The 25763-nt window shown below is 41.5% G+C and overlaps 1 protein-coding gene across 3 annotated transcripts in view; it reads left to right on the plus strand.

Moving 5' to 3' along the window:
- The first annotated feature begins 18848 nt into the window (after nt 1-18848).
- CHD9 (chromodomain helicase DNA binding protein 9) overlaps nt 18849-25763 on the plus strand; it is a 99293-nt gene continuing 92378 nt past the window's right edge. For 2 of the 3 annotated variants that reach the window (XM_090260658.1, XM_090260655.1), the window contains exon 1: nt 18989-20461. In XM_090260658.1, coding sequence (XP_090116784.1) covers nt 19004-20461 — 1458 coding nt within the window. In that variant the 5' untranslated portion in view covers nt 18989-19003. Of the gene's footprint in view, nt 20462-25763 lie in introns of all 3 variants that reach the window. The other variant, XM_090260656.1, reaches the window with a different exon arrangement.

Below are 25763 nucleotides of genomic sequence, written 5' to 3' on the forward strand. Positions count from 1 at the left end.
AGACATGCAGAAGCACAAAGAGAGGGAATGAGATGCCCGGGGAGGTCTTATCAAGGTAAACAACAAAAACATCTTTTTCCTGAAGACCTTTTTAAGATTAGGATGAGCAGCTGCTTATGAAAGCAGACCAATGGAAGATTTGCACTGTCGTGTAGGATGGTGCCTTGAAGTGCATTCTTGGCTAAAAGCAGGGGATAAACTAGATAAAACTTAGAGATGCTAAGATCTGTCCCTGCTTAAATAGGCCTAAGAGTAAGAGTCTGAGAAACGGCTGCCTGGCGGAGTATATCCTTTGGCTGTTGTTATTATCAGTGGCCTCTAGATTTGAAAACAGTGCTGAACATGCTTTTCAATGATCTTTGAGGTGCTTTAAGCCACAGATGAAAGCCTACCTAGCTCTCTTTACTATTCGCTTGAACAAGAGCCTTAAAATGAAAGCTAAAGAGCTTTCTAGTGATATCCTTCACTCTTGTTCTAAAAAGAACCTACCTATGTTCGTTGCTGAGTTACTAGACCGTATCAGGGAGACGATTTGAAAATATTGTCTATCATTGTGTGGGTGTGCCTTTCTCTGCACTTTCTTAATAGTGTCCTTTGATGCGCAGAAGGTTTTCTGTTTTAGTGTTCAGTTTTTCTAGTTTCTCTTTGGTTGCTTGAGTAAAAGTTTTTCATTTTACTGAAGTCCAATTTATTTACCTTTTCTTATATCTGTGTCGCACAGAAACCATTGCCTAATGCAAGATCCTGAAGATTTACTTCCATGTTTTCATATTAGTTTTATAGTTTTAGCTCTTACATTTAGGTCTGTGATCCCTTTTGATTTACTGTGTATGGCATGAGGTGGAAGTCCAACTTTATTCTCTAGCACTTGTATATCCAGTTGTCTTTCTTGATTTAAATGTCTTGGCACACTTGTTTTGTTGAAAATCGTTTGACCATAAATTAAAGGTTTGTTTCTGGACCCTCAGTTGTATTCCAGTGATCTGTACATGTCTGTTCTTCTGCCAGTACTGCACTGTTTTGATTACTGTACTATTGTAGTAAGTTTTGAAATCAGAAACTGTGCGTCCTTCAACCTTCTTCTTTTTCAAGGTTATTCTGACCACTGTGTGGGCATCATTTCTGCAGGTGTCACTGAGGTAGGGTCTAATCCGTTGTTTTACAGTTTTAGGATCTTGACTGTACCTGTTTTCCCCCAAAGTAAACAAGTATCAGAGCGCTGGTTCATATTTCTCAAACTTGCAAAATGCCAAGTTTGAGGTATACATTTTGGGATATTCATTTTTTGGTGACCTCACTCAAAATGCCTTTAGAGGGAGTTTCTCTGTACAGGGTGGCGAATTAAATACTACAAGGTTGCTTGATACACACAGAGGTGGAAACTAAGGCTGAAGGCAGGGATATAGTATAATGGTTAAGAGTTATTTGGTTTAGGTCCAATCAGTTCTAAGTGTGAATTCCGTCTCTGCCACTGAATGATTGTGGAACCGGGGCATGACTTGGGACCCTCTTCATCTATAAAATGGAAAAAAATTATCCCTTTCTCATTCGGTGGTTGTGAAGGTAAAATGAAATGCCAAGTATAAGCCCTTAACACAATGGCTGGGACTAGTTAGATTTCAGTATATGGTACCTATGGAGACACTTGTAAGTGCTTCATTCAGGGTGTGGAGAGCCATTCTATGTCACAGCGCAGGCGTCCTAGGGACCTAGAGAACATCGCTACCACCTGCCTATGGACAGCCCCTTGCCTGATGGAAAATTGGGCCACTGTGGCTAGATTTTGATGCTGAGGATGTAGAATCTTGTCAATTTAAACATCAAAGAGTAGTAGAAGCTGGTCTAGCCTGTACATCCTGGGACTTAGAGCCATCTTTTGCAATAGCTTCTTGAGAGAGGCACATATCCAGAAAATTGTTACCAAGAATACCACTAAGATTTAAGAAAGAAGTGACAACCAGTCACTGAGCAGTCAAAATAGATGTTGCAGAAACTCATGGCCTTAACCTACAGGAGAACCCCACAGAAAACCTTTATTCAAGACCGGATAGTCTAAACTAACAGAAGTTTGTACCTAAGTTGACAGTAGAACAGAAACATTTAAAAATTTAGGAAAGAAGGTTAGGGAGAAAACGAGAAGTCTCAGCCCAGTAGTGAGGAGAGATGCAGGCAAAAACCAAACCAAACCAAAGCCAAGCCAGATACGCTTAAAATGATACAAACAGCATTCTAGAGGCTGTTGACTGTGGAGGACAGATAGACCTACATACTTTTGAGGGCATTCATTGATCACAATAGAACACAACCGTGTTGACTGAGGATGATGATCCTTAATCCCCAAGTTTAAGTCATCTTCAAAGGGCTGCATTCAAAAAAACATTATTTTTCTTGGGGAGAAAAGCCCCCCCCCCCCCAAAGTAGCTCAAGATTTCATTCATATGGGATAGCTGCTTCTCTTAGCCTGCCACATAAAATGAGATGTCTCTGGCATCGATGTGACTCAACAGGTTAACTTTGCAAACGAAAGCAGTGTTTATAAGTAGCGGAGAGGGCCGTTTCTGCGCGTCCTATCCTCGTCCGTGGTGGTTAGTCAGTATTCTTGAGGGGAATCCACGCTGCACTTGTCACTTCTCTCTGGGCGGGGCTTCCTCCCAGCCTCTTCTCTATCTCAGATGAGGTCGAGTGGTGTCGTCTGCCTTCACGACCACTGTATGAGAAAGGGATTATTTTTTTTTCCCCCGTGGGATAGATGACGAGGGTCTGAAGTCATGCCCTGGTTACGCCACCATTCACGGGGGACAGAACAAATGAAATTACTGTGCACCGCTCCCATTCCCCTCTGGCCGGGCCGGACGCTTCTTGGTGGGGACCGAAATTCCGCAGATTTCCGTCCACGGTTAAGGGGAAGGTTAACTCTCACGCAGGCTGGACTGAAGTCCTCACATTCCATTATTGTCTGTCTGTCTGTCTCACTCTAATGGGGACTTTCAAGGTGTCATTATTAAAGCCAGCGCAGGGCCTGACCGTTTCAGAGCTGGGAGGCTTTTGGAAACTCCGTCCCGCCTCTTCCTCTTACAGAAGGGCAAACCGAGGCCTTGGGACACGTGGCTGTAACGTCGGTCACCCAGGGGATGCGGGGCCGCCCTAGGACCGCGGTTGTCCAGGACGCCCCCTGCTCCTCAGCCAGCGTCGCCCTCCTCCCCTCTCTTCTCTCCGTGTGTCCTCTCTCGGTCTTCGGGGCCGCGCCGTTGCGAACACGCGGGGACGAGGTTTCGGCCCCGCCCCGCAGCACTGGAACCGCACGCTGGCTCCGGGGCACGGCAGGTGCTGGGCACCTACAGCCCACACCCGCATCACCGCGGCGGCAATGTCCTCGCTCCCGACGTCACGGCACAGGCGCGTCGCTGAGGTCTCCGAGCGAAAGGACAACGTGGGGTCGAGTCCGCGGCTGTTTGAAAGGGAGGCTCTGGACCCCCTCGTGGCTCCCCGGCGGGCACGGGCCAGCGGGGAGAAGCCCGGCGTGTGAATGACCTCGGCGCCGAGGCCGCCAGCTCCGGCCGGGGCGTGCCCGCGGGGCCTGACGTGGCGGCGGGGCCGCGGGCAGGGGAGAGGCGGCCGCGAGGGCGCGGCCTGACGTGGCGGCCGCGGCGGGGCGGCGAGGGGAGCCCGGGCCGCTGCACTGCTCCGAGCTCCGGCCAGAGGGCGCCCGGCCCCCACATTTCCCCGCCCCGAGGCCGCCGGGGTTCCCGGAGTAAGCGCCCCGGCGATTGGGCCTGCGGAGCGGCGGGGCCATGTTGGAGCAGGGCGGCGACCCCGCCTCCCACCGCCCTCCGCCCGGGGTCGCCCAGGGCCGAGATGGGTGGGGAGCGCGGAAGGGGATCCTCCCTCCCGGGTCGCCAGACTCGACAGGGACGCCGGCGGGAGCTGCCGGCCGTCACGGCCGCCCCTCGGGGCGCGGGCCAATCAGCGGCGCGGGCACAAATATGCAAATGAAGCGCCGGTGCTGCCGGAGTGCTGCTCGCAGGGGCTGGTGGGGTCGCGCCGGGGGAGCGCGCTGGGCCAATCAGGAGGGCGCGTGGCGCGCGGGGGAGGCGGCGCCCCTTCACTCCTCCCTCCGCTCCCTCCCGGCCCCGCGCTGACAGGGGGGCCTGGCCGCGCCGCCGGTAAGTGCCGCCGCCGCCCGCCGCTGCCACCCGCCGCCCCAGGCGAGGGCAGGAAGCCCGGGGCCACCGCGGGGGGCCGCGGCCGCTGCTCAACTGGTGGGGAGAGGCGGGGGCGGGTTCTGTCAGCCGGGTGGTCGCCGGAGGCCGCCCCCGCCCCGCCAGCCGCGCGTGTCAGTCTCGGTCGAGGCGGGGGGCGGTGGGGGCGCCTCCGTCATGGCGAAGCCCGAGAGCCGGCGGGCGGCGGTGAGTACGTGCCGCCGCCGCTCGGCCGGGCTGCAGGGGGCGGGGGCGTCGGGGCAGGCCGGGCCGCGCCGCCTCACCCGCGGGGCCCGCGCCCGGGGACCGGGGCCGGGAGGGCGCGCCGGGAGGCCGGGGAGGGGGCGCTGCCCGCACGTGCGGCCCAGCCGGCCCGGGGCCCGCCCCGCGCCTGTCATGGCTGCGGGCTGCTGCCCCCGCCCCGCAGCCCGCAGCCCCGGGGTCGGGACCCGGCCGCCGCGCCTGTTGCGTCCGCGGGAGGAGAGGACAGGGTGGGCAGGGCCCCCCTTCCGCGCCCCGCGGGAGGTCGCGGCCTCCCCGGCTGCTCGCGTCCGCCCCGAAAGCCGGGCTTCCCTCCATCCTGCAGCGTCTCCGCGCGCCCCGCCTGCTCTCTCGCCTCCGTGACTCATGACAGGGCGTCCCGGGCGGGCGCGGGGTGCCCCCGCCGCTGTCCCAGGCCTCGCGTCCCGGGGTGCGACCTCGCCGCCTGTCCTGTGACCCTGCGCCGCGGGCCGCGGTCGGGGGCTCCTGGGCTCCCTCCGCGGACGTGCATCCCAGAGCCGAGCGCGACCCGGAAAGCGGGGCGTCTTACTGGCATGTCGCGGGCGCCAGCCCAGTGCTTTCTGTTTCTCCCTTTTTTTTTTTTTTTTTTGGTTTTGTTTTGCCCTTTTTTTCTTTTAAGAAAAATAAAACTTTTCAGAACAAAGTAGACAAGAACTTTTTTTTTTTTTTAAACTGGGAGTCTGGGATTTGACACTCGTGTGACATGCATTTATGGACGCCCCTCGGAGTCCCCCCGCGGTAAATAAAATCTCGCGAATAAAGTCACGGTGACCACGGAGCTTTCCAGGTCCGCAGGCTGCTTTTCACCCTTTTCTGACTTCCCATCTCTTGTTCTCCTTCCCCAGCGACGATCTGGAACAGAAAAGAGGGTTTGTCTTGGGTAACATTACTCCACTCAACGGTGCATGACGGTACAAGTTCTTTTTCAAAACAAAAAACAAAAAAAAACCAACCCACTAGTTCGACAAACACATGAGTGTATAGAAGGTGAACTTCAGGGGGATTCCGCGTCGCGGAGGGAGGCCCGTGTCGTGCTCGTGGGTGGTGGTTTTGCAATGCAGAAGGATGAACACGCTGTTCCCTATTTTCTTCTGGGTTTACAGAGCCTGAATTTAAATGTGACTGTTTCCTAAGACCAAGGCAGCGAGAGCATATGAGAGATAATCGATTGGAAGTTCCGAATGGGAATTATCTATTGCTCCAATCAGGTTTAGCCTTGGTTTTATCTTCCGGGACTTTTCTGTTTCTGCCCCTATTGCGTGGGCACTTCATGTTAAATTGCTTTAGTGTTTTACAAAAGTATTGGTCTTCGTCCGTGGGAAGTGGCCTGTAAGTTACAGATCATGTAATAGTCACGTGATGCTCGGGGTGTGGGGGGGATTGTTCCCAGCTTTGGTTCTGGTATCTTTGTCATTCTTGGAAAGTTTTAGGAGTGGCTATCGAGTTAAAAAAACCAAAAACCTTGTTATTGATGAACTAGAAAAAGATGATGTCCTAAGGACATTGGAAATGGCGTTAGGAAAAAAACATGGTGCTGGTGTAACCAGTAAACGCTTCTTGACTTGGAAGGGGTGCTTTTGGGGGGCTGGGGAGACTGTCTCCTTACCCCTTCAGTCCCTGTGGCCAGTCACATCACTCAGACAACGTACAGCAGGTTAACAAGAAAATCAGATTCTAGCAGCACATGGGAAAGTCACGTAAGCATGAACATTTCCAAAGACAATGAGGCAAATATCACTTTGGACAAGGGAGAAGCAGGGGAAGCATCTGGGATTCCTAAGGGGAAATGGGCAATTCACAGGTAGCCCAGAAAGTGGCAAACACATTCTTTCTAGGCAACTCAAACAATGGGACGGAGGGGAATCTAGTGAACAGACAGTTGCAGGCATCTTTCCTGTCTACCCACACTTAATGCACATGTGCCCAAGTGAATATGCGAAGGGGTTTATGCTAAGGCCCCCTTCCTGGACGCTTTCTTTTTTAAAAGAATCTGAATCTCTTAAGAAAAGGGGGTGGTAAAACGACTCTACCTGTATTTGTTAGATTTGTTTTCAGCTCTTAATGTGCATGCCAGGGTGGCCCATCCTGGGCGATTCTCCTGCCTCCCCCACCCCGCGCTGTGTGGCTGCAGTCAACTTCCTTAACCTCTGTGAACCTTCGTTTTTTTCCCAGTTTTGCAATCCACCGATTCTCAGTATTCCATGAAATCTGCCCTCTGAAATACAAAAAGAATTGTATCTGGATTGAAGTGGAAGACAAGGCAGAGGCTTTGGAACAAATAGTGGTTGGTATTCATAGTTGGCCTTACTTGAAAAGATCATTTCTAAAAGAATAAACTCAAGTCAGCAGGTATGGATAAGGATAGAAAACAGTGGTGTCAAGGGGAAAAGCCCATGACAAGATGAAATTCATGAAATTATAAGTATCCAGAAACTTTTCAATCCAAACCCCTTATCTAATGTGACTGAATGTCTAATATAGGGCTTGAACTATACCTCGGCGCTTCACCTAAGGAGAAAAGACCTGAAGGGAAGGACTTAAGGTAGACGTTTAAGAGGCAGGAACTGATATGTGTGAACACTCGATTTTCTAAAGGGTTAGATGTGTTAATCACTGATGTAAATGTAACAGAAGGAAAAGATGAAATCCTAGAGTGGTCAGAGTCTTGAAGGGAAATACAAAATAGGACTGACATTAACAGATCTACTGGGGGTATTTCATTGGTATCAATATAGAGAATAAAGAACATAGGTAAGAATATGTAAACGAGAGGAGGTTAGCGTGAACATGAATTATGAAAATTATTAGAGCATGTTGTCATAAGTGTTTGAAAACTTTAAAAAGGAAAGGTTGGACTCGAGAGATATATGGATGCTGGGAGGATGGATTTTTTTTTTTTTCTTAGTAAACTTTTACATGTTTTGTAGCTGTTGTGGTCTTAACAAGATTAACACATCTTAACACTATAGACTTCTTGATACATTTAGCTTTTTTACTTATTTTGTAAGTACAAGTTGCCACATTCCAGTTTTAGAGCTGGACACTTTGTATCTCTGTTTACTTTCGTCTTTGGACTTCACTCCCCTACATTCCACTTCTCCGAATTTTACCAGTCTGGGAATACTCGGGTCAAATTCTACCTTGTGAATAAAATCATTTCTTGTCATCGTAACTCTTAAGGATTTCTCCTTCCTGTGAGATCCTAGCATTATTACTTGTCTCACTTATTCGACATGTACAACTTCCTGACATTCCGTCTATCGTACTGCCTTAAGGTTTGCAGGAACACTTTTGGCTCTCCCTTCAAAAGCTGGCCAAGTGACAGTAGGAGACCTGGAGCAGGGGAAGCTACTTTCACCTATCATTTGTTCTCTGGACTCCAGGTCATTCATATTCATTCATTCATTAAAAAGATTTCAGGTGATTCCTTTATTACTAGTCAATTAATTGTAAGTAACATAACATTTTAAGTGAGCCCTACCTGTGCAGAATCTGTCGTATCATAATGAAAATTGATAGTGAACAAGTAAATAAACATGTAAAATTACAACTTGTGATGAATTCAATAAAAAGGTAAAAGGGTGCTGTGAGAGAGAAAAATGGCAGAATTTTAGATTGTGTGGTAAGCAAAGGCCTCTGTCAGGTGGTGCTATGTATGTCAAAACATAAAGAAGAAGCCAGACAGGGCAAGATTTCGGGAGGAGAGCAAAGCATGTATGAAGGCAAGAAGGGCTTGTCATGCTGGAAGGAGTGGAAGGAGTTCGGGGCGGCAGGAGCATACCCAGAGGACAGCCATGGAGGATGGAGTGAGCTGGGCAGGGAGCAGCCGGTACCGGGCACTGCGGGGCACGCTCAGGATTGGGTTTTACTAAAGAGGGCCATCGTCGTCATTGGAGATTCTGAAGCAAAAGGAGTAATACGCATTGAATTTAAATTTTGGAAGTATCCCTTCGAGATTGGATCGGAGAAAGTAAGAGTGAAAGCGGAGCCGTTGTACTCCTCCAGTGGTTGGAGTGAGCTGCGACGCTAGCTGGAGCTCGGGGGCCACCTATATAGAACGAAGGGGACACGCGTGTGTGCGTGTAGTTTATTTGATAGAGAAAGCGGGGATAGGAACGGTAGGGGTGGTGACAACTTCGTGATGCATTGGGTGGTAAAGGAAAGGTATCAGAAGTGACCTTCGGGTTCCTGGCTTGAGCAACGAGATGAGCTAAGCTGTGGTGAGATTTACTGAGCTGCCGAAAAGGGGAAATAATGTTTGGCAGGAAAGCAAGTTCTGGACACCATCCCCAGACAAGTGCCTCAGAAGGTGGGGACTGCCTTTATTGAGGGGGGGATAGGTGCCATGGGACAACACCGTTCATGTGTGTGACACCCATCTATGGCATATTCATAGTGTGTGTGTTTTAAGGAAGAAGCAAGCTTCATATTTATGTTAGAAGACTCGGTAACCGAAACGGTGTTACCTTTTAACACTGCATTTGTTATTGAAAGTCTGTGACTATTAATATAGATTATATTAGACGTGAAGGTTTGAGAACAGATTAACTGGGAATGGAGTAGTAGGTGGGTTTACAGATTCTTTGGGTGGTCATGCAGACCACGAAAGTCTTATAGTTTTGATGTTCTCAGGAAAGTACGGTAGCACCCTTTAAAGTCATTACTCGTAGACAGCCTAATACTGAATCTATCATTTTTAATGAGACTTCTGATGCTTATGAGTGAAAATTATAGCTCAGGTCATTAGTAGCTATTATTTATCAATTAGTTACAGATACAGATGTTTGTTATAATTTGGCATTATGAGCTGAAGCTAACTAACTGAATATTAAGGGTTTTTATTATACTTGAAGACTTTTTGACTGGTGATTTTAAGCATTGTTATTGTGACAGAGGGACATGGTTTGAAATCTGAAAAATGAAAAGATTATTGTTCTTGTCCGGTGGTCATTTCAGTTTAATTTACCCGACTAAGCAGCAGCGGTATAAAGCATATTAAATTTTGTTCTACTGGAAATCAGCGGCTCTGCATCTGCAAGATAACTGTTAATGTATGTTGTTCCTTTTGTAAAGAAGGACATAGTGGTTGGGATAATGATTGGGAGTCATAGATTTTGCATAAAGTTTTATTTAAAAATTTTGTGCTTTATCACAGTTTGAGAAAATTAAAAATTATTCATTTTTCCCCCCTGTGTATTTAATGGACCAGAATTCAGTCTATTTCTATATGCATATTTTTCAGTTATGTTATCTTTGCCAGTGTTTGTCTTTAAAAAGGCAATTAAATTTTTTTCTTTTATTCCTAGAACTGGGCAACTTTACGTAAAACAAATCTAGTATTAGGAAATATTTTATTTCAGAGGTTGCATAATTTAGTGAATTCACTGCATATCCAAATATAAGTTTACTCTATTTGCTTTAGTAAGCATGTTGAAATCAGTAGCATACAGTTTCCTTATGTCCTTTCAGACACTGTTCTATATTTGATTACCAATATTTTTATGAGTGACATATACTCTAAATGGTGATTTATAAATAGTTATATCCTTCATCTTATTCCAGTTAGTTTTTTTAAATTTTAAGTTATAATGGACATTCAGAAACATTATAAGTCATAAGAATATAGCTGTCTGACTTACTGTAAAATAAACACATCTCTGAAACCACACCACCCAGGTCAACGAATAGAATGTCGTTACTGGCGTCCCAGAAGACCTCCTCAGTGTCCTTTCCAGGTATCATACCGTTTCAGCCTGCCCAGAGGAAAGCATTATGCTGGTTCCTAAAACTGTACAGTAGTTTTCTTGTTTATGAATTTGATATAAATGGGATCATGTATATGCTCTTTTGCGTTATATTATATCTGATACTAATATGTGTGTTTCCATTCAGGACCGATTCATTCTCATTGCTGTTAACTCTAAGGTATGCTGGGCATGTTTTCAGTCTGGGGCTGTTATGAATAATACTATCATGAACACCCCTGTGCTTGTCTTTTGGTGCACATGTGTGCACATTTTTGTGCAGCTGTATTACTACAAGTGGAGAAGCTGGCCATAGGTTTGCACATGTTCAACTTCGGCAGTAATGCCATACAGTTTTCTAAATTCATTCCAGTGTACACTCCTTGTATCAGTGTAGGAGAGTGCCAGTCCTCCATATTCAGTCATGTGGTTTGATTAAAATACCACCATACTTGAAAAATCTTATGCTCTTATTCTTTTTTATTTTTAGAGAGAGGGGAAGGGGGGAGAGAGATGCGAGAGAGAAACATCGATCCATTGCCTCTCTTGCCTCTCCCACATGCCCCGACGGGGGACCAAACTGGCACCCCGGTCATTTGCCCTGACTGGGAATCGAACTGTTGACCTTTCACCTTGCGGGACGATGAGCAACAAACTGAGGCACATTGGGCAGGGCTTGTGCTTTTATTCTTAATTTCAAAAATGGAATATTTGATGATGGATGGCTATTTCTACGTGGATGAGACGAAGATTTTCAGTCCGGAAACGAGCACCCATGTTGTTAGTGCCTGTTGGATTGCAGCAGATTGGACTAAAACGTAGTTTTCTATTCTCAAGTTACAGTCAAATAAAAGACACTGTATTTTCTTGATCCTTAAAAATGTCTGGTTTTTAGAATAGAGTGAACAGTACGTTATTTTAGAGGGGGTATGGTTTGGGAAGAACAAAAAAATGTGTATCTATAACGTCATCAAAGACCCCTTCTTGAAGGAGATGGATGCTTTTGGTCAGAGACAGCAAGGACAGCAATGAGATGCTACATGGTCTCGTTCACGTAGTGGGGAGATTGGACTTTATATCTTTTATACCAGTAGTAAGAAAAAAATTAAGGATTAAATTAATAGTATTCCAAGGAAAGTGGAGTTGGGTTTCTCAAGGATCTGAATGTGAAATCACATTTTAGAGGACATTTTGAGGAAAAAATGTCAATATTTGACTGAATTTGAAATGCTAAGTAAGTTGATGTGATAGAAATGAAATCACTGCATAGAAACTGGTATCTAATAAACCATTTTGAATAAGAAAATCAAGGGAAACCATAGGAAAGAAAGTCCAAAATAGTGTATTGTCATAGAAGCTAAGAGAATACCCAGAAGGCAGAGGGGTTAATTGAACTTAGTTCAGAAAACATTTAAACTGCTTTATGATACTATGGGCCAAGCAGGCTGGTGGGCGGTCCCTGAGGTGACAGGTCCCAGGCCCTTTTCTCTGAAGTACTCCAGGCCTGAGTAGTGTATGCTAGGTGGGGATGCATAGACGACTGGGGGCTTCATACGGAAGATAGCGTCTGAGGTTAGCTTCTGCTTTGCTCAGCGATGGCAAGGGTTTCTTAATGGCCAGAGACAGATCGGGAGAACACTTAGGTTTGCGTGGATGGTAATTAGCCATATTCAAAAGTGTGGCTGCAGTGATTTTACGGGGTCAGAAACTAAAGTACAAGAGGCTAACAACAAATAGTATTTGGAAAATGGAGGCAGTGGATCACTTATTTTCAATATTTGTCATGGATGAGAAGGATAGAAATAAAGTGACTTTATTTGTACAGTTTTGTTCAGGTGGGGGAGGTCTGCTGATGCCCGAAGTTAGGAGGGAAGCAGGCGACTGCAAAGGGACGCTTGAGAGAGAGACAATGTGTGGGTTTCAGTCCTTTCCGAGACTGGATGGGGTGGTGTCAAACAGTGAGACATGGATCTCCGGGGAAGAGTCCGGCCTCCTTCTCTGTGAACAGCTAAAAGAAGGAATAGGTGCAGAGACAAAGACGTGGGCTCTGTGAAGGTGATCAGCGACATTTTAACTGGAAAACCTCAGAAGACAGTGAGGCGAAATTGTCCTTGGGTTTCAAGAATGGGGAAGTTAGGCTTGAAGGCCTGAGGAGAAAAAACATACTATAACTGCCAAGAGCCTAGAAACATGGGGAAATTAATTTAAAACTTCTAAACAAAAGCAAGGACCACACATTGAAGGTCATGGTTAACATTAACCTTGTATCAAGCTACCAGGCATATAATAAATGTTACAAACATTCAGAAAATGTTACTTGAATTGGACTGAGGCCTTGGTAGAAATTACAAGGGTGATGTGAATACAGTAAGGTAGGCTGAGTGAGTGAAAGGGTTGGAGATTATTAGCAAAAGAACCTGACTGAGGAGTCGGGAGAAGCTGAGCAGTGACGGGAGGGTTTGAATGACTGACTCACTGTAGACTCTTGGGAAGTCAGAAAATGGATAAGTCTGAGAGGGAAATCTACATTTATTAAGCACCTAAATATAGTTTAGGAACTTTGAGTGTATTGGGTTGGCCAAAGAGTTTGTTTTCTGTAAGATGGCTCTAGTGGCACTTAGTTGCCTTTAACTTAATTGGAAACAATTTTGTTAGATTGTATCGTGGCAGCTGTCACATCAGCGCGCATTTAAAAAGTATCAAAATTGGTGGATTTTTATGTAGCCATTTTAATATTGAAGATGGAAGAAAATAAGCAACATTTTCTGTGTATTATGCTTTATTGTTTCGAGAAAGATAAAAACAACTGGAATGCCAAAAAAAAAAAAAAATGTGTGCAGCGTATGGAGAAGGCGCTGTGACGGATGGGACGTGTCAGAAGCGGTCTGTGAAGTTTTGTGCTGGAGATTTCTCTCTGGACGATGCTTTGCGGGAGGGCAGGCCAGCGGGAGTTGATAGCGACCAAATGGAGACAGTAACTGAGAACAACCAACTTTCTGCCATGCGGGAGACAGCCTACTACGTCCTCAAACTATCCACATCAATAAAGCTATTGGTGAAACTTTAAAATATACCTTTTATTTTATGGAAAAAAACTAAATGGATTTTTTTGGCCAAACCAGTATTTCTAAACCCTGCAACAACCCTGCAAGTTAAATGGTGATAATCAAGCTGGTCTCAGTTTTTAGTGTATTTCAAACCTTGGAAACTTTCACATTTATATCAATTTCCTGTTTTTCATATTATTTTGCTTTAGAATATATATTTGTACTTAACTTGGCTATTTCAGTTAAACAACTTCACCTGATTCAGTAGCAACTAGGAAATTTATAATCTGTTTTCAATATCAGCCCCAGATTGATTGTCCTCAAACATTTTTTACCAAGAATAGAGGTGACATTGTGTTGTAAAGATTTTCCTTTTTGCATGGACAACGGGGAGGGAGGGATATGATTGCGGGAGAGGGGGTGGGTTGGGTGGGGGAGAGCAATTAGGGGAAAAGGGGACAACTGTAATTGAAAAACCAAAATTAAAAAAAAAAAAAAAGATTTTCCTTTTTGTGAGGCTCAAAGTAAAACTAAATTAAGTGTGAATGCCAATGATATGTAATTAGATTTAGTAAATGGCTACCTGCATAGAGAGATGTTAATATAAGCATTAGATAGCTGCTATTTAGATGAGTAGTTTTCAATTCTTTTAACCGAGGAATCCTTTGTTTTCTAAAAATCCTATTTGAAAGCTCAATTTGTAAAATAAGAATATTCAGAGTGGAATCTTTTACTGGAAAGGAAATGGGGACGGGAGGTCTAAAGCCCTGTCTTCCTTTGCCAGCAATCCAAGAAGCAGTTTGAAAACAGTGTTTACACAGTACTCGATATAGATTATTTACAACAGTTCTGTAATGTCACTACTGTTAATCTCTATTTCACAGGTGAAGAAACTGGGCTTCAAAATCATTAAGTGATTTATGTAAGATTACATAGTTAATAAGTGATAAAGCCAGGATTCCAGCCTAACCAGTCTATTTTCGGAGCCTATACTTTTAACTGCTATGCTTGGAGGGCCCTTTGTAGAATGACTTACCAATGAAAGTAGGATTCTTTGACTGAGGGATGATGGAAATAAACTTCAGATTGCGTCACTGAGCCATTTGTGTGTGTGTGTGTGTGTGTGTGTGTGTGTGTGAAAACTTTAACAATTTACTATTAACATTTAAAAGTATACATTCAGTGGGGGCATTCTTAAAGTCATAAAAATGAAATATTGCTTAAAAGAATGCCTTGGAATCTTAATTTTTGGAGTAACTATTTAAAAAAATCTAAAGGTTTTGTTTTGTTTTACATTATGACATTTTTTAATTCTTGAGAGCATTTGAGTATCTACTGTGTTCCAGGAATTATACCAGTAGATGCTAGGGATACAGTGATGAATAAGAACCAGTCGCCGCACTCATCACATTCAGTAGGGAGAGCAGGTGAGCAGACCAAGAATGATAATACGCTGTGCACAGTGTACAGTACAAAAATGAGTGCCTACCAGTTTGAGGTGTGTGTGTGGGGGGGCTTCCTAGAGATGGTCGAGCTTTAGAGCGTACATATAAGTTCAAAGGCAGTACTTTATCAAATGAAGGAAGATGGGTGGTAGGGAGTGATGCTGTAGGCATAGAGAACTTCCTGACACATATTAATGAAGATGTGAGACAATTTGATGAATTCAGAAAAGGCCTCACTGCGAAAGTTACTTTTGAGAAAAGGAGTGAATGAAATGAAGGAAGAGTGTACTCTGCAAGAGCAAAAGCCTTGGGGAAGGAGCATGCCTGGCCGTGTGTGTGTGTGTGTGTGTGTGTGTGTGTGTGTGTGTGTGTGTGTGTGTTAAGCTGGAACAGAAAACTTGCCATTTTAACCATTAAGTACAATTCAATGGTATTTCCATTTACAGTGTTATACAGTTATCACCACTCTCTGTTCTGAAATTTTCTAAATGTTTTCATTGCCCCAAACAGAAACTCTATTAAATAACTCCCTACCTTCTCTTCCTCGTCCCTGGTAACCTCTAATCTTTGTCTCTATGAATTTGCCTAGTCTAGATATTTCATATAAGAAGAATTGTACAATATTTTTCATTTTTGGTCTGCTTCTTAGCATAATCTCTTCAAGGTTCCTCCCAGCTGTTGCTTGTATCATCAGAACTGCATCTTCTCTTTATGGTTAGATAATCCATTTTATGTATATACTGGATTTTGTTTGTTCACCTGTGGATAGACACTTGGGTTATATTCAACTTCTGGCTATTGTGAATGAAAATTTGTGTATAAATATCTGAGTCCCTTTTTTTAATTCTTCTGGGTGTGTAGTGTATACCTAGACATAAAGTTGCTGGGTCATATGGTAATTCTAGGTTTAATTCTTTGAGGAACCGTCACTTTTCCACAGAGGCTGTGCCATTTTACATTTCTTCAGCAATGTGAAAGGGTTTCGGTGTCTAAGTATCCTCTTCAACCCTTGTTAGTTTTCATTTTTTATAGCATTCCTGTTAGGTATGAAGCGACATCTCATTGTGATTTTGGTTTGTATTTCCCTAATGACTGATCCTGAATTTTCATCTATTTCTTGGTCAATTTTCTATATCGCCCATGGAGAAATGTGTATTAAAGTCCTTTGTCCATTTTGAAATTGGATTGTTTGTCATTATAGTATGAAGATGTAGGGGTTCTTTATAAATTCTGGATATTAAATTTTTATCAGATATGATTTGCACATAATTTTTCTCCCGTTTCCCGTATTTCTTGACTCTTGATAGTGTCCTTTGATGCACAACTTTTTAATTTTTCATGCAGTCTAATTTATGCTTTTTTCTTGGCCCCACTCTTTTGGTATTATCTTTAAGAAACCATTGCCAAATGCAGTCATAAAGATTTGCCCCTTATGTTTCTTCTAAGAGTTCTCTAAGGGCTAGGTTCTGGGCCCCTTAGATTGCATGTGTATTTTAGGGTGAGCTTTTTCATTTCTACAACACTTTGGGATTCTGATCAGTGTTTCATTGAATCTGTACGTTGCTTTTGATATTATTGTTGTCTTAACAGTATTAAGTCTTCCAGTCCCTGTTCACAGAACGTGATGTCTTTCATTTAGTGCGATGCGCTGTAATTCTTCTCAGCAGCGTTTTGTTCTCATCAGTGCCCCTCACTTACTTTTCCTTCTTTGAATTTATTCCTAAGCGTGTTATTCTTTTAATGCTATTGTAAATGAATTGTTTTCTAAATTTCCTTTTTGGAATGTTGATTGCTTTCTTATAGAAATACAGCTGATTTTTCCTGCCTAGATTTGTATCCTGCAATTTTGGTGAATTTATTTATTAGCCCCAACAGTTTGTGTGTATTTATAGTTTTCTAAAAGATCTGTTATCTTTCACTAGAGAGAGGTGTACTTCCTTTCAAATTTGGATGCCTTTTATTTTACTTTTTTGCCTATTTTTTTCTGGCTGGGTCTTCCAGTACGATATTGAATGAAGTAGTGGAAGTGTCTCATTCCTGATCTCAGGGCAAATGCTTTCATTCTTTTACCATTGAGTTTGATGTTAGCTCAAAGTCGTTCATATACGGCCTTTATCACGCTGAGGGATTTTCCTTCTACCCTTTTACAGAGCGTGTTTATCAGGAAGGGTGTTAGATTTTTGTTCTGCTTTTTCTGCGCCTAATGATGTTTTAAAAAGGTATTTCATTGGTTATAAAATAAAAATTTGAAGTGGTATACATGCCATGGTTTAATTGGCAGCATTTTTTCCTTCATGTTATATCAATTAATTGATGTTCCTTATATTTGGCATATTGGATTGGGTAACTTCCATTGTATTTCTTTTGATTGTTTTTTTGATAATCATTGTTATATAAAAGCAGAGACATTGCTTTCCTAATTAATGTCTAGGTATACATAGATGTTCCCTAGTCTGGAGTCTGAAGATGAATAAAAGATATGCTTCAGAGAAGTGATTTAACCTACCTATTTTTTATTTTATTTTATTTATTTATTTTGGGGGCTACTGCTTTGCTTAGTTTAGGCTGCATAGCCCTCCATCTGCTTGGCCTTATAATTATAAAGTATGGAAAAATTCCTTTTTTGTGTGTGTATTTCACATTTTCTAAAATCATATTTGTTAAAGCTCTTTGATACCATTGTGATTGATAATAAGTCCATTCCTAAGTAAAATTAATACAGATTTTGATAGTTTCTGCTTCTTAGAACTTTCAAAAGTACATCTACATTTAAATTGTGAGCAGACATTTTGTTTAGGAAATTTATAAGATAGACCTCAAAAATAGGAGTCATGAAAAAGATTGTTAGGCCTTTGATATTTTTTGAATAAACTAATATGTAGATGAGCAATAACCTTCATTTGTAGTTTTCTATGCAAGACAGTGGAGGGCAAAACCTTAAAAACCTTTCTTAAAATGTTTGGATGATACAAGCCTGGAACAAATTTGGCTAGCCATTTTATATTAGCAGGTAACCTGTTAGATCCTTCCCACACATGGTGTATATGTGTGTATGCATAACTGTACTTACTTTTTATCTTGAGACTATCATAAGACTAGTTTATTGCTTCTGGTTGTTTTTGCCTCGCTTGATTGTACTACACTTATTTGCATAGTTTAGTAACTATAGCAAACAACATGTTCATTTCAAATGATTTAATTGGAGGGGGGTATAGGGGCAGAGTATTAGGTATAAGTACTGACAGGAAGGTGCTTGGTTTTGCTCCATGGATGTCTAAATTAGTCGGCTGTCGGGAAGGCTGTTCTTCCATGGTAGGTGAGCGAGAGGACCGTGGTAGCAGTATGTAGGGACATCCCAATGTATCACATGTCTTGTTTGTCAGTTGATGAGATGGCTAAGTTTTTGGAGATTTTTATGTATTTTTAGAGAGGGGGAAGGGAGGGAGAGAAACACCAACTGGTTGCCTCTCGCGTGCGCTCTGTCTGGGGATCGTGCCCACAACCCAGGCGAGTGCCCTGACCAGGAACCAAACCAGCAACCTTTTGCTTTGTGGAATGATGTTCAACCACCTGAGTCTCACTGGTCGGTCAGGGCCAGATGGCTAACTTTTCATTTGGCTCAGCTTATTGTGACCACGTGCAGTTGCTCTTCTTGAAGCATTTTTACATACCCTGTGAAATAATAGACTTCTCTGCTCAAGATGTCTGCAGCAAAAGATCACAACACGCAATCTGAGAGACTCCCATGTCAGCTTTCCTGAAAAGACATGACTTGGAAGTATAATATATATATTTTTTATGTATACTAGAGCTGCTGGGAAGTGATGGCCATTTGATGGTATGGGGGAGAGCCTGACATGCCATTCTCAACTTTACTTTATATTCTGTTATAGTATAGAATTTCAAAATAATGTGAATTATTACTTTTAAATATAGTCATGTCCCCTGCACCAGCATTTTTTTTCATTGTGGGGAATATTAATGAGCTATTTACAATAAATTATTCTACCAGACAATGCTGTACAGTGAGATTTTGTTTTTTAAATCATATATAAAATTTTTAGAACTTTAATGAGTACTCATTATTAAGCTTCATTTGCTTTTGTTCTTATTTTTCTAGGATTCTGACACTTCATGACATGTCATTATCTCTAGAGCATAATGAACATTGACCTCCTTTGGATTAGTTGATGACCTTTGGAAATGATCCAATAACATCTACTACGAAGACGCTGAACATACATCATTTGGAGTGAACAGTCCAGATTGTTACTGAATTTTTCAAGATGACAGATCCAATGATGGACTTTTTTGATGATGCCAATCTTTTTAGTGAAACCTTAGAGGGTTTGTCAGATGACGCATTTGTACAGCCGGGACCTGTTTCACTTGTTGATGAATTGAACTTGGGTGCAGAATTTGAACCTTTGCACATAGACTCATTGAACCATGTTCAAGGTACTCCAACACATCAGAAAATGACTGATTATGAACAGTTAAATCAGTTTGATTCAATTAAATTTCATCACGTTAATCCGCCCTTCGGGAGCCCGGCGGAACACGTGTTATCCCCACACTCTCAGTTTAATTGTTCTCCCATCCACTCCCAAAACCAACCGAATGGTTTATTTCCGGATGTAGCAGATGGCAGTCCGATGTGGGGCCATCACACAGCTCCTAGCATTACAAATCAGAATGGGTCTCCTTTTCACCAACAAGGACATTCTCACTCTATGCATCAAAATAAAAGCTTTGTGGCACACCACGACTTTGCCTTATTTCAGGCCAACGAACAACACGCACAGTGTACTTCACTGCGCTCCCAGCAAAACAGAAATCATCTTAACCCAGGGCAGAATTCTCTCACTCAGTCCAAACCTTTTATGGACGTTAATGTTTCCGGGGCGCACCGAGTCAGCGTCACCCACCCACCGCAGATCACTAGTGCATCTACTTCGCAGCAGTCTCTGCTGATGCAGCAGTTTTCTCAGACATCAAACCCTTCAGCACACTTTCTCAAGTGCGGCAATCAGCAAGAAGGAAATTTTAGCGGACCCTCTCCAAGCATGACTTCTTGTTCTGTCAGTAATTCACAGCAGTTTTCTTCACACTATTCCTTTCCTAGTAATCACGTATCACCAAATAGTCTTCTTCAGTCCTCCGCAGTCCTGGCACCCAGTCACACAAACCAGACTTTATCTGACTTTCCTGGAACTCATTCCTTCTCACCTCATAGGGGAATCAAGCAAGAATCTACTCAGCATATGCTAAGTCCCAATACATCGTTGAATTCCAGCAATTTCCAAATGTTGCATTCATCACATCCTCAGGGTAATTACCGCAATTCAAAATTGTCTCCTGTGCACATGAACTTCCCAGATCCTGTTGACTCAGGAACTCAGATGGGCCATTTTAATGATCACGTAGAAACTAATGGCTTCTCGTCTTTAGAAGAGAATTTACTTCATCAGGTGGAGTCCCAAACTGAGCCATTCACAGGACTTGACCCAGAAGATCTCCTTCAGGAGGGTCTCCTTCCCCAATTTGATGAGTCAGCATTTGGGCAAGATAATTCAAGTCATGTTTTAGATCATGACCTTGATCGGCACTTTACTTCACATCTTGTAACGAGGCCTTCTGATATGACGCAAACTCAGTATCATGCTCAGGCTCGGAGTTGGCATGCATCACTTTCTAATCATCAGCATTTACATGACAGAAATCGCCTATGTTTACAGAGACAGGTATGTGGCTCTCGTTTTGGTGATTTGGGGTAGCGTGGGCTTTTACTCACTGACTCAGTTTTATATGAAACATAATCAAAATTGGTCAAGCTCAGTACTATTAAATGAATATGCATATTTTGATGTAGGTTTCTATTGCTTAAACAGTCTTATTTGAAAGTGATTCATTGATGTACTCAAAGCAATGGTCTAACTTTTTATATTTAGAAAATTAGAAAGTTTTAAGACCTTTTGAAACTTTGATTTAGGATTGTCTTTAACAGAATAATTATAAAATGAAAACCTAACCATAATTAGAAGGAAAACAATAGATTAGGAACATTTACTGCATACATGATGGACATAAGGTTAATATTCCTATAAAAAGCTCATATGAATTGATAAGCAAACTTTTAAGATCTCAATTGATGACTAGATAAAGCATATAAGCTGAAATTCAGAAAAGGAGAAATTGAGTTAGTAAACAACATGCAGAATAATAAACATCTTTAATAATTGCAGCATGGCTTCATTTTTACCTATTAGAAAACATATTTTAGATGTAAATGCCAAATGCTGACAAATTTATGGTGAAATTGGAACTAAGAAAGCAATTGGACTGTGTATTTGAATACAAAATACTTTAGAGCAAAAGTAATATACACAAAGATATTTATCTTAAAGGGACAACTGATAACAGCATTGTTTATTATTATACCCATATTAGACTTTAATTGAGTATTTAAAAAGTTGAAGGCCAACACTGAGAATATGTTAATAAAAGGGAAAAAGCATAATAGCGTAATTCAAAATTAAAATCACAGTCAAGCGGTTAAAAGTGAAGGCTCTGGTACCACACTATTGGGTTAGAGTCTTGGCCCCTGTCCCTTAGTAACTGTGCAGCTTTCAGCCATTTATTTAGTTGCTAACGTCTCCTGTGCTTCATCTGTACACGTGGAGCAGTGCTCGGGTCTCGTAGGGCCTTGGTACGTGTAGCCTGTGGCAGTGCTTAGAGCTGTGCCTGCTGTACAGTACACACTGAGTGAATGCTCTCAGGATTGTGTGTTTTTCATCTGCGTGGAAATATGCATGCGAAAAGTATCAAAAGGAAAGAGATTGTTTTATTAGCGTAGTGAAATTACTCTTCTGTTTGTTTTCTTTAGTTTTTGTGATGAGAATATGTTACTTTTTTTCACATTTTCATGAAATCTTTTTAAATTAAGGATTCATAGTACTTCAATACCTTGGTTACCTGTCAGATTCGGTGAACAATGAAACATGACATAGTTCTTGAAATTAAATATTTAGGGACCATTTTCTCATTTCAAAGCCTTGAAGTATTTGAAAAAGAAAAAAAATCTTTACCCTTTTCTTTGGGTTGATTTAGTGCTGTTTCAGATAGTATTTGCAATACATTTTTAAAAATGTCTGGATAGATTTAAAGAAACTTAAAAAGCACCATAAACTTTCCCTCCCCTTCTTTTTGTGGCCCGAGTGGAAGATTATGATTTTGCTCCCTCTGCTGGAAGAGGGAGAGCATCTCAGCTGGGCACCGGGAAGAACCCACTGAGTGGAGTCTCGCATCCTCTGTTCACACTGTACGTGCAGATGTCTGACTGGTTTGACTGTTCAGGCAGCGTAGCATGTAATTGCAGTTACGAACCTGAAATATATTAACTTCTTTCTTTTAACTTTAATTTTTGTTGAATCTATTGGGTGACACTGGTTAACAAGATCATACAGGCCTCAGGGGCACGGCCCTAGCATCTTCCGGCTGCTGTGCTGTGTGCTCGCCACCCCAATAGTAACTTCTCCCTTAACTTTATTCTTCTAAGGCCTTGTCATTTTTTTTTAATTCATGGTTTTTAAGAGAATTAAACACTCTCTTTAATAGATTTGGAATGAATGGAGGATAATTATAAATAGCTAAAGTAGTCCCTAATACTAGCATACATAGTAGTACCTGAGAGAAATTCTTTTCAGACCCATCTAAGCAAACTTTCACAAGCCATCTGATTCTGCACTGATAAATTTAGGAGACTTTAATTAAATCTCACCATTTTGTTTCAGAGTTTATTTGTTGCATGTTCAAAATTCTGATAAAGGGCAGTCGGTTTGGAATAATTTTTTGACTTATTGAAAGTCTGTCCTCAAGTTTCCTACTTGTATTAAGAGTGGTATTTGGAGTTGCTGATTGTGGGAGCGAAGAGGAAAAATGGATTGGTAGAGAAGGCGGGGGTTATTATTATGATTGTGGATTGCATATAGGTTTTACATGCACTGAATTATTAGTTGCATATCCTAAATATGTGAAATTCAAATGATTTAATGTGTGTAGTGTATGACAAGTTTTAGCAGAGCATGTAAGTTTTTTGCCTGTGTCATTTTTGGCATGTCTTGGATGGTAATGGTTACTACATAGCCCAAATGTTATTTTAATAAGAAGTTCTTTTATTATTATGGTGTTTCCCCAGGTTCTATGGGGGGGCTCCTTTTCCTTGGGTTTTAAAAAAATCTCTCTTAATTGCAGTAATTTCATTTCAGACTAAACTAGCATTATTAAATATGTATAAAACTTAAGATTAAAAACAAAGTGGCAGAATTTTTATTTTATTAATGTTTAAAAAATGACATATCTGTTGTAGCCAAAACTATCAATATATAGGCAGGGTGGGACAAAAGTAGGTTTACAGTTTTGGTACAGAAAATAATACAATAATTAATAAATAATAATGCAAAAGTTCTGTTTTGGGTACTCACAACTGTAAACCTACTTTAGCTACACCCTTTATTCTTTATTGTTTGAAAATTTGTGGAAGGCACTCTATTTATTTAGAATTCTAGAAAGCTTCAGTTAGAATTTTGGATATGGAAACAGTATTTCTAAACCTTGCCGTTTCTTATTCCCCAACTGAGGTGGCTTAGTTGTGGATATCATAATTTCACATGTCGTCTGTTGTCAATCATAATCATAGTGAATACTGCTGAGAACATTTCTTATATAATTGACTCTAGAATTTTACCACTTAAAAAAGAGAAAAGAACAAAAAGGTGAGATGATACAAGTGTTCCTGGATGTAAGTTCTTAGAAAACCTGAAAGAAAATATTAGCTTACTTTTATATCTTAATTTTTAAAGCAAAGGAATTTTGAGAGACCAATGCTATAAACTTTTCGTTGAGCTTTCATTAAAATACTTTCTGCTGTTTTGTATTGCAAGATTTTTCAATTTTATTTTGTTTGTGAAGTGGAAATATCACGGAGCACTGGGATCTCAATGTTTGTAAATTAAATTTAATATACAAATTCTATAGCTGTGAAAAATATTATGTGGGATAGCTGAAATAGCAGTCATTACAGGAATTAGATTTGAAGAATTCAATACAAAACACCCCCAGAAAATAGAATGTTGAGATGTACATAATTATTTATAATTCCTTGTTGACTTTTCTCTGATGAATTTATTTACTACCTTGACACACATTTTAACATTAGTTTTTTTCCTGAAAAATTAATACATCGTTATTATAAAAAATTGGACCATATGAAAATAAACAGATGAAAAATAAGTTACTTGTAATATCACTCCCAGAAGATACCACTGTTGACATTCTGGTATATAGGGGATAACTTTTCCAGTGACTTTTGGTGTCTCTCTTCTCGCCTCCACCTACCTTATTTTGCATTTTTAAGAAACAAAGTTGGGATCATACAGTTTATGCTGTTTGGGAAATTGTTTTTTTAACATTCCAATTAATATGCTGCAGACATTTTTCATGTCATTAAATATTTTTCTGGAAATAATTTTGAATGGCTGAATAGTTTGCATTGTAAGGTTGCTAAAGTGCCGTGTAAAAGTAATTATTATCGAGATCTGGAATGATCTGAATTAAGGTAATTAAAATATCTTTAGACTTTTCTTACATATATTACCATAATAATTCAATTTGAAGTAGGTGCATAGTAATAGCAAAAATGATAATAACTGACACACAGAGCACTTACTTTGTCCCAAGCATTGTTCTAAATACTTAACATATATTGACACTTTGGTTCCTCATAGCAATTCTTTTATTTGGCTAAGCTTCTTTTCTTCCGTTTCCATGGGAGGAAATTGAGGTGCGGAGAATACATACCAATTCACACAGCCAGCAGGCACACAGGGAGTTCAAAGCCAACTTGACTCCGTTGTGTGTGTTCTCGCCCCTTGCGCTGTGCTTCCAAGTGTGTTAATGCGTTGTAATGTATACTATACTAACTGATCGCTCCCTGCTCACCCTTCTCAAAAGTCTACCTTACTGACGAGGCAAAAACTTGCTTTAGAACCTTCAAACGGAGAAGAGTATGCACCTCATGTTTTCTAGCTACATTGGCAAGTGGTTTTATCTATTATCAGAGGAAAAAACAGCCCCAAAACATAAAAATAAAAATAGCTGTTGGTTCCAAAATTGTTTTGACATTTTTTATATGATTGTGTTTAAGATGATGACAACTAATGCCCAAAAGGTAAACCTGATCATTATCTCCACATGTTTGAAGGAATTTAGAGGTCAGACTTAGGCATACCAAGTGGAAGTCATGGGAAAACAGATTATCATGTAGTATAAGGAAGAAGAAATAAAGTGCTTTCCCTGAAGGTGGGGAGGAGGAGGAAAGGCGTGGGTATGTCACAGGAGGAACTCCTGTAGTGGGTGGGAAGTGGATTATAGTGGTAGGTCTTCCTCAGGTGTTAAGAATCCATGGTTGTGACTTTGGGTTTCATTGTAGCACATGTCATTCACATGGCCTTTTTAGATCCTGAAAGGGGATTACAAATAGTGAACGAAGGTAAAGAAATATGACAAATTCTGTACTGTCCAACCATGTCAATGAACTAACTTATTATAGGTGAGTCAATTTTGCAAACGGCTAAAATATATTCTATTAAGCAGCGGCACCTTTTTGTATATTGCTCTTTTTTTCTCCTGAAGGTAATGTTGATGATAGTAGAATGCTTGGTTAGGAAAACATAAAGAGAAATCTTAGATTTTTTTCAATAGGTAAGTCGTATATGTTCAAATTTGTAATAACCTCCAGGAATTACCATCACCTAAGTAAGAATCTGTTGGAATACACTAGGTATTTGATAATTATCTTAAACAGAAACATAGCTAAGTTTGTGTGTATTTTTAAAAAGAGAGGACAATCTATGTGAAGCTAAAGGAAGCAATTTGTTATTCTTTGCTCATACCCATTGAACTTGGTGGGTCCCAAGCTCTTTGCTAGTTTTTTTCTTTTTTTTTTTTTTAAGTGGTAATTTTTTCTAAGTCAAAACAACAGATTTA

Source organism: Furipterus horrens, unplaced genomic scaffold (genome assembly GCF_987537825.1).
Source record: "Furipterus horrens unplaced genomic scaffold, mFurHor1.1.pri manual_scaffold_13, whole genome shotgun sequence".
Classification (NCBI taxonomy): Eukaryota; Metazoa; Chordata; class Mammalia; order Chiroptera; family Furipteridae; genus Furipterus; species Furipterus horrens.